At 41.4% G+C, this 10,246-nt stretch overlaps 1 protein-coding gene across 1 annotated transcript; it reads left to right on the top strand.

Moving 5' to 3' along the window:
* Positions 1-5,952: 5,952 nt before the first annotated feature.
* Positions 5,953-10,006, top strand: LOC149210385 (uncharacterized). Its single transcript, XM_089398947.1, has 4 exons — positions 5,953-6,194; positions 6,339-6,648; positions 7,571-8,738; positions 9,243-10,006. Exons 1-4 carry the CDS (start codon positions 5,953-5,955, stop codon positions 10,004-10,006), a joined length of 2,484 nt encoding a protein of 827 aa, XP_089255073.1.
* The last annotated feature ends 240 nt before the right edge of the window (positions 10,007-10,246 follow it).

Genomic DNA, 10,246 nt, shown 5'->3' with positions numbered 1-10,246 from the left:
GACGTTTTGTTGACATCTAATCTTCATGATTGGGTGAATTTGTAAATAAATAAATCAGGAATGTGAACAGTCATCGGGAGATGAACTGAACAATCACTCCTAATGTATATAACAATAACCTACCTATGGAATAATCAGACGAATCAGTTTTTCTGCCTTTGGAGAGTTACTGCCTGGCCTGACATGGTATCAGAGCCAGTTCTAAAAATAGTTGTAACTCCCTTCATTTTTGCCACTGCCTCTGTCCTGAGCGTTGCTCTGCCTCTGTCCTGAAATAGTTTGCCACTGCCTCTGTCCTGAGCGTTGCTCTGCCTCTGTCCATTGCCTGACCAGACATAGAGCTGCTCTGCCTCTGTCCATGGCCTGACATGCCCAGATATGCGTGGTGCCTGTAATGGTAAGAGGGTCGTGAGCTTTGATCACATCGAATCTTCGGCTTCGATTTCTTTGCAAAATACCTCACTGTTGTGGCAAACATTTTTTCGCCACTCCAAATGAGGACTCCCCCAGTGCTCATACAAAGCCGGAGAGAGCAAAGGTTGTGAACTAGCCCGTGTATATCCCGTTCTCGTCCAGGTGCCCGATATTTAATTGCACCGACGCATGGTCCTTTGAAGTTATCAGCCGATTAGTTGCAAAGCATTTCCTTCGAATGTAAAGATCGATATTTTGTCCTTCTTCGTTATGCATGTTGATGGCGTCTCTCTGCCTCACCGGTGGTGAATCGTGATTTATGAAACGAGTTATTTGCTGATCCTAATAGAGGTAGAGAAGTCAATTGGACGGTGGTAAGAAACTGGCGAAGATTGGCATCATCTTTTAAGCTGTAAGAATACCCTTCAAACCCAATGTCGACATTCTCTCCAATGCAAAAATGAGAAAATGTGGTAAAACTCTAAATCACTCGTAATGTAAAACCATAAATCTCTGCACTCGCCAGCTACGATTTATTCTGCCTCCAGTCACACTTCTGCAACAGTTTGTTGTCTCACTTTCATTCGTTGCTGCGCTCATCTCTGATTTGTGGATAGTGATAATCTACTCTAAATACGTGGTATATGTGCTTTGAGTACTGTTATACTTCCTTGTGGATCAAACAACTGTTTATTAGCATAGTTCATATGGATCTACTTTGAGAACACTGGGCAGTGATCGTATAACTATATTCATAGCATGATACCAGTGTTCTGGTTGGTTATAATACTTCACTTTGAATATATGACGGCAAATGCATCTTGAAGGTTGGCTTCTTCATGGTATTTTTGAGCATTGTAGACTTTTTCATGGTATGCTGATGCTTTTATCTAACATTAGAGGGATTTGAAGAAAATATAATGCATAAAGTTGTAGCGTAAGGAAGAGATTTGAAATCCTTTGAGAATGCCTTTTTGAGTGCAATTTCACTGTATATCAGCAGAAGTTTTTTTTATCAGCAGAAGTATTTTTTACAAAATGCATTCAATCATCTTTATGGTAGGAATAGTTCTCACTGGCAAGGAGAACTATCATGAATGGTCTCGGATGATAAAGCACACCCTCATCTTCAATGAGTTGTGGAAAGGAATGTGTGTCGAAGAAGGAGACAATGACCCAGTGCAGCCTACATCAGACAAAGAGCTCGTCATTTGGGAAAACAAGAACAGCAAAGCCTATGCATTAATCGCAGCATCTGTAAATGAAGAGGTGAGTCGCCATATTTCATCATATCAACTGCCTTTGAAGCTTTACAAAATCTGAAAGAACTCTATGACTCACATTCTGCACTTGAAGTTGTTCAGCTCATGATTAAACTCTTCACTCTTGAACTGAAAAATAATGATCCTCTTGCTCTTGCATATGAAGTAAAGTCTATAATGCATGATATCAAATCCACTAAGGTTGAGCTGGATATCTCTCTTATTGCTTTTCTCAAGGCACTCTATCCTACCTACTCTAATTATCTTGAATCTTTATAAGCAAATGGAAATCTTAAAGATATAACCTTTGACTCTCTTGTGAAAAAGTTTGCTGAAAGAGAGAAAGCCTTTGGAAAGAAGACAGCCCCTGAATCTTCTGAAGAGACTGTGTGCTTTGCTCATAAAGAAAAGCATCCTTCTCAAGATTCTACAAGAGGAAGAGGTGGACGAAGAGGAAGAGGAAGATACTTCAGAGGCAGGGGGGGCAGACATTCTCAAGGAGAAAAGGCAGATCTGCATTGCATTCGCTGCAAACGAAATGGATCACCTGATGCTTCTACATGCAAGCTACCATGGGACAAAATTGAGCAGAAAAGAAACCAGCAGAAAGGTAAAACTGATGATACAGACAAAGGTAAAGCACCTGAATCCGCTCACTATATTGAGGCACAATGTAACATTGGAGTAAATGAAGATTTGTTTAATGCTTCACTTGCTTCTTCGAAAAATGATTGGTTGCTTGATTCAGGAGCTACCTGTCATATGATTCATAGAAAAGATTTTTTTGAAGATTTCACTGACAATGTTGATGGAGCAGTATAGTTTGCAGATCAGTCAAAAATCAAGCCATCAGGGCTTGGCACAATCAGGCTTAAATTTCCTGGTCTTCCAGACTTTCTTCTGGATCATGTTCTATATCTCCCACAACTCAAGAGAAACTTGTTGTCCTTGGTCCACATCCGCCAGCAAGGTCACTCCATTCATATGTTTGATGGCAAGCTTGAGGTAAGAAAAGCATCTGACCACTCACTTGTCATGAGGGGAATAGAAGAAGAAAGGCTTCTAAAACTGCAAGGAACCTCTGCTCATGCACAACATTTCTCATATATTTCTCATCATGAAGAAGGTACACTTCCATCAAGTTTATTATGGCATGCTAGATTTGGACATTTAAACTATGACAGTCTCTGCTTATTGAAGAAAAATGGTGTTGCTGGTTTGCCTACAATTCCTAGGAAACATAAGCAATGTGATGCTTGCATTCTAGGAAAGCATAGCAAACAATATTTTCATGATTCACATTCGAGAGCACATAGGAAGCTTGAACTCATTCATTCAGATTTATGTGGTCCAATGCATGTTCCTTCTACAAATGGAAATAAATATATCATGACATTTATTGATGATTACACCAGAATGTGTTGGGTTTATTTATTGAAGAACAAATCTGATGCTTTTCAAACATTCAAGAATTTTCATAAATGGATTGAAAATGATGCACAATCTCATATTGGGTCTATTCTCACTGATAATGGAAAAGAATATACATCAAATGAATTTGAAAACTACCTTCGCCAACATGGGATCAAACATCAAACAACTGTGCCTTATAATCCCCAACAGAATGGTGTAGCTGAAAGAATGAATAGAACAATCTTGAATATGGTACGATCCATGCTTTTCTTCAAAAATGTAAAGATAATGTTTTGGTCTGATGTTGTTCTATGTGCTGCATATATAAAGAATAGTTGTCCATCTAATGCTATAAGAAACAAGACTCCTTATGAATTGTGGTATGGACATGTTCCTTCGCTAAAACATCTCAAGATCTTTGGTTCCACCTGTTATGCTTTGATACCAAAGGTACATAGAAACAAACTTGGTGCTAGAAGTCGTAAGTGTATCTTCCTGGGGTATTCAAACACCTCCAAAGCATACTGTCTCTATGATGAAGTAAATAAAAAGTTTGTTGTATCTAGAGATGTAATTTTTCTTGAATCATCCAAATCTGACAATGTTGTTGAGCGGCAACTTGATCGCTTGGATAGATTCGCAAAAATGAAATCATTTCAAGAGTTTGATAATCAGATTCCACATCTTGAAGGGGGATTCCTATACTAGAACAACATGTGGAATCTTCTTCTGAAGAACAATCTCCTCTGCATGAAACTCCAACAACGGATGATGCTTTAAGTGATGTAATTGATAGAATTGGGAGACTCAATCTTGATTCAGTCCCAACTCAATCAACAGAGCAGCCTGGACCATCTCAGAAAGGTCCCCCAAAGTGGCTGACAAAGACACTTGAAAGTGTTCATCCTGATGAAATTGGAAAAACAGGAACTAGAAATTCAAGCCGACAAAATGGAGGTGATGTAGATGACTCTAATTCACCTGTTGATATGGATGTTACTTATGATTGTGAATTGAACTTGTCTACAGATTTTGAACCAACTTCCTTCAAAGAAGCTGCTTCTCATGATGAATGGAAAGAAGCGATGCAAAAGCAATATGATGCCCTCATAAAGAATGGCACTTGGAAGCTGGTTGATCCTCCATTTGGAACCAAACCAATTGGCTGCAAGTGGGTCTACAAGAACAAGTACAAAGCTGATGGCTCACTTGACAAGCACAAAGCTAGGCTTGTGGCAAAAGGTTTTTCACAGAAGGAAGGGGTCGATTATGAGGAAACTTTCGCCCCCACAGCAAAATGGGCCACCATCCGGACACTCTTTGCACTAACAGCTCAGAACGGTTGGAAAGTCCATCAAATGGATGTAAAAACTGCATTCTTGAATGGAGATCTAAAAGACAATGTTTTTATGTCCCAGCCTGAAGGATTTGCTATGAAAGGACATGAACATAAAGTATGCAAACTTGTGAAGTCCTTGTATGGCCTCAAACAAGCACCGCGAGCCTGGTATGAAAAACTAACTGAGCATCTTCTGAAACTCAACTTCAATCATTTTGATCTTGATGATGCAACTTTATTTGTCAAGAAAGTTGGCAAAACAGTTGTGTATATTGTGGTATATGTAGATGATCTTTTAATGACAGGGAACAATGAAAGCTACATTTCATCCATAAAGAAGGAATTGGGGAAAAGTTTTGAAATGACTGATTTGGGCTATGTTCATTACTATCTTGGCATTGAAGTAACCCAACATCCAAAATCCATATTTCTTTCTCAAAAGAAATACATTGGAGATTTGTTAAACAGATTTGGCATGACAGAGTGCAATCCTCTTTCTACTCCAATGGAACAAAACTTAAAGCTCACATCTATTGAAGGAAAGGAATTTGAGGATGCAACAAAGTATAGACAGCTTGTAGGAAGTCTCATCTACCTCACTACTACCAGACCAGACATTTCATTTACTGTTGGAATCCTCTCCAGGTTCATGCAAAAGCCTTGTGAGGGACATTGGTCTGCTGCAAAAAGAGTTCTAAGGTACTTGAAGGGAACTCAAGACCTTGGAATCAAGTATACACAGGTGGACGACATCAACTTGATTGGATACTATGATTTAGACTTCGATGGAGACAAAGAAACTGGGGTATCTACTTCAGGATATGCTATGAGTCTTGGATCAGGGGCTGTCTCCTGGAGATCACGCAAACAATCAGTTCCAGCAAATTCCACAACAGAAGCAGAATACGTGGCAGCAGCTGAAGCAACGAAAGAAATTGTGTGGCTCAGGAAAATTCTTGAAGATTTGCAGGTAAAACAAGTACAATCAACTCCACTCATGATTGATAACACCTCTGCAATAAAGTTGGCCAAGAATCCAAAGTTCCATGATCGAACAAAGCATATCAATACTAAATATCATCTGATTCGACATCATGTTGAGGCCAAAACAATCCATCTCCGTCATTGTTCCACAAATGAGCAAATTGTAGACATCTTCACCAAAGCACTTGGAAAGGAAAAGCTTGAACGATTCAGAATGATGCTTGGACTCACCAACATCCCTTCAGATTAAAGGGGGGAATGTTGACACCTAATCTTCATGATTGGGGGAATTTGTAAATAAATAAATCAGGAATGTGAACAGACATCGATAGATGAACTGAACAATCACTCCTAATGTATATAATAATAACCTACCGATGGAAAAAGAGGATGCAAATGTGGATGCAAACATGGAAGCAAATGTGGTTGTAATGGTAGGCACAAGATATGGTGCAACAAAATTTTGTATAGGAGCTCTGCGGTGAACCCTAGCACGCGCGGCCTGCCGCCTTCGGCCTTCTGGTCTGCGCTCACCCCCCGATGGCTTCTCCGGTGACTCCGCCGGAGGAGACCACCCAGCAACAGGCCTTTTCGGCACTCGTCAGCTCTTTGCCGCCTCAACGAGATCGTCCATCTCTCTCCAAATTTGTTAAAAAACTAGAAGGACTTCAGGAGGTCTCCCTTCCTCCTTCTGTGCCTAGATTGGCTGCTCTAGCTCTGGCCGAGAAAGGTTTGATCGGACAATTCACTGGACTTTGGCCCTCACCTAAAACTGTTCAGAGGTGGGTGTAAAGAAACTGGTTGGACAAAACACAAGGAAAAATTTCCATTAGATTCTGCGGGAAAGGCTACTTTACCTTTCATTTCGAGACAAAGAATGACAAGGATCTGATATTTCGCAACGGACCATATTTTATGGACTCCAGAGGCCTGTACCTAAACAAGTGGACTCTAGACTTCGACCCAGAGCTCGACATTCCTAATGCAGTTCCTGTTTGGGTTCATCTCCCACATCTCCCATTACACTGCTGGGGAGATGACTCTGTAAGAGCCATTGGAAACGCAGTCGGCAAATATATTGACAGAAGCGAACCAAGAGACAATATGCAAGCCTGTGCTCATATCTGCGTCGAGGTTGATCTGGGCAAAGGACTACCAGAAGCTATCAAGATCAAAGTCGATGAATGGTCACACATACAACAGCTCAACTACGAACAAATCCCCTTCAAATGTAAGGTATGTCATGAGTATGGTCATTTTTCCAATCGCTGCACTAAGATTATTAATGTGGATAATAATACTCAAGATCAGCAATGGGAAGTTGTAAAAAAAAAAAAATCTGCCCCTAGCCCCTCTGCACCCAATGAACCTGGTCCCTCATCTCTTAATACGTCTGCCCACATCCAGTCTCCACCGCCTCCCCCTCCTCATCATTCTCACTCCCCCATTCTTGAAAATCCCCTTCATTCTCCTCCATCCACTAATCCTTTCCATGTTCTTTCCCTCCCTAAAGATGATCCTTCCCCCTTGATCCCTCTCCCCTCGAATCCCTCTGCCCATCCCTCCTCCCCTCCTGATCAGTCCTCCTCCCCTCATTCGAGTGCCCACCCCCCTCTCCTAACTGAACCTCTCCCTCCTAGAATTACCCATAGCAACTCTAAGGATCAGGGCTCCTCCTTTGATGGACAAAAGAAGCCGGGAAGAAAGACTATAAAGCAGCACAGGGATGAAAACGCGCAAAAAGACATAGCACTAGGCCTGCAGCATCCAATAGAATCCTACATTCAGGCCACAAAAGATCAAGAAGTAGCCAGCAAAGACAAAGGAGGCAGAGCACCTTCTCGAAATATTGGTTTGAAATGATCAAACTACTCTCATGGAACAGCGAGGGACTTGGGCACCCCGCTAAAATCAATGCTCTAACAGACCTTATAGTGCAGGAGAAACCATCCATCATTTTACTTCAGGAAACGAAACAAAGAGAAACAGAAATCAGCAAAATCATTGGAAAGTATAAAAACTACAGAGGAAGCATATGTGAAGCGCGAGGAGCTTCGGGAGGCATTACTACAATATGGAATCAGAATGACTGGCAATGTGAATCTGAGATAGTCGATCAGCATTGGATAAAATCAGTCCTGAGGAACAATAACAGCAGATTGTCATCTTCAACGTATATGTCCCCAATCACTACAGGGATAAAGGAAATTGCTGGGAAACTCTAAGCAACCACATTCTGGAAGGAGACAGCAACAACACCATCGTAGGCGGTGACTTCAACTTAATCCTCCATGCAAATGAAAAGCGAGGGGGGAATTTTCTGCCAGACCCATTCAGGAACCAAATGGAAAATGTAATGCACATTGGTGACCTGATAGACATAACTCCAAAAAATCGCAAGTTCACATGGAACAACCGAAGACTGGGCAGTCACAATATCATGGAGAGATTGGATAGATTCTTGGTGAACATTTCTCTTTTGTCTACCTTTTCATCTGTTAACTCCGCCATTTTGCCTTTCGCTGCCTCAGACCACTATCCAATCACCCTCGATTTGATCACCCACTGCGCCCTTGGTCCGCTGCCTTTTAAATTTAATCAGAATTGGAGCGATCAACAAGCTGCCCGAAATATCATTCAGCTCACCTGGAGGCAGCATGTTGAAGGATCCCCAGGATACATATGGGAGAGCAAACTGAAGAACGTGCAAAGAGCGCTTAGACAATGGGCCAAAATGTATTACAAGGAGCCAGAACAGGTAAAGCATGAGCTAAAGTTACAAATTGCTGAACTCCAGAGCGCAATTGAGCAAAATGATTACTGCCACAGCAAAAAACTCCAAGAAGAAGAGCTGTACAACAAACTGAGCAAAATTAAAAGGCAGGAGGAAGAAAAATGGCGCACCAAATCAAGACAAGTATGGTTGGAAAGTGGGGATAAGAATACTTCATTCTTCCACAAGCAAGCCACTGCTAGACAAGTCAGAAATACCATCACTGCTATCTCGGACAGCGCAGGGACAAACCATGTGGAGCAAGCAGATATTAAAGAAGCAGCAACAGAGCACTTCAAGGACCTGTTAACTGAGGTGCCAGAGGAAGAAACGTATGAAGACTTACTACAGCATTTGCACCCTAAAATCACAGATGATCTAAACGAAATGTTGACAGCTGAAATAAAAGAGGAAGAAATTGTTGAAGCAATCTGGACCCTTCATCCCAACAAGGCTCCTGGTCCAGATGGGTTCCCTATTAGCTTTTATAGGGATTACTGGGAGTTGATAAAGAAAGACCTCATAAAATACATCAAGTGGATTCAAAAAAAAGGTAAAATAGGTGGATACACAAATGCTACCCATTTGGCCCTTATCCTGAAGGAGAATCGGCCATCCAATTTTTCTCGATTCAGGCCCATATCCTTATGCAACTCATCATATAAAATCTTCTCTAAAATCATAGCCTCTCGGCTTAAACCTCTTCTACCGATGCTGATCTCAGATAACCAAGGAGGCTTTATAGCAAACAGACAAATTTTAGATTCCATTCTTTTAGTTCAAGAGGCCATACATTCAAGTCATGTAAGGAATGAGAAAGGCTTCATCCTAAAACTAGACCTAGCCAATGCCTTTGACAGGGTAAGGCATTCTTTTTTAGTTGCAGTTCTCCAAAGGATGGGTTTCTCATCTCTCTTTATTAATGTCATCAGATGATGTATCTCTGGGCCTTGGATCGCCCCCCTCATTAACGGAAGACCAGGTCCTTCCTTCCAATCCTCAAGAGGATTAAGGCAAGGTTGCCCCTTATCCCCTTATCTCTTCATCCTTATGGCAGAATCATTTAGCAGTGCTCTTGATCAAAAGAGGCAGTCAGGCCTCATTACGGGCATCAAGTTTGAAAATGGCATCAAAAATATAAATCATTCTCAATTTGCAGATGATACCCTATTGCTAGGGGGGGCAACCACCATCATTGCAAGAAGATTTAAGTCTTTGCTTGACAAGTTCATGAGATACTCAGGAGGTAAAATAAATTATCTTAAGAACTGCATTTATGGTTGGAATGTCTCGGCCCAAATGATACATAATATTGCTAACACTTTTGGTGTCCCCTGCAAGTTAGATTGGGACAGCTTCAGCTATTTCGGAATGCCGGTAACCATAGGGAAAGCAAAGACTGGAGTCTGGGATTTAACACTAGATAAAATGAAAAGGAAACTTCAGAGATGGGGAACTCAGTGGCTCAATCCAGCTGCGCGACAGGTTCTCCTAAAATCTGGGCTCTCTTCCCTCCCTTTATACCAGTTCTCTCTTGCCCATGCTCCAGCATCTTTCCATCGAAAAATGGATAGTATTCTCAGATTCTTCCTCTGGCAAGGAGTCAAGAATGAAAAGAAAAAGTTCAACTTAGTAAATTGGAAACAGGTTACTCAATGTCCTGAGAATGGAGGTCTGGGCATCAGGTCCCCATCTCTTATGAATCTAGCATTTGGTGGGAAGCTGATCTGGAGACTTATGGACAATCAACCAGCGTGGTGGAAAAATGTCCTAGAATCAAAATACCTCAGCCAGCCAAGATCGCAAATCCTCAATGCTTGAATCCCTAACAGGCACTGTACACAGATATGGAAATTCTGCAAAAAAGCCATAGTCTTCATGGCGCAAAATGTCTCTAAAGTGCCAAAAGGAGGTGAAACGGTGAACATAGGCTCGGACAAAATTATGGGGAATCCCCCCATAAACAACCTCCCAGATATCGATCCCATTCTTCGTTATCTTCATAGCAAAGGCATAACCAATCTGAGCCAAATCTCCCAATGGAATGATTCAACTAAAGCC

This window comes from Pinus tabuliformis, chromosome 1_2, assembly GCF_031772625.1.
Source record: "Pinus tabuliformis cultivar Carrire ecotype Pingquan chromosome 1_2, CPIR1, whole genome shotgun sequence".
NCBI lineage: Eukaryota > Viridiplantae > Streptophyta > Pinopsida > Pinales > Pinaceae > Pinus > Pinus tabuliformis.
Note: the sequence above shows the minus strand (reverse complement) of the source record. Positions and strands in the feature narration are given on the sequence as shown.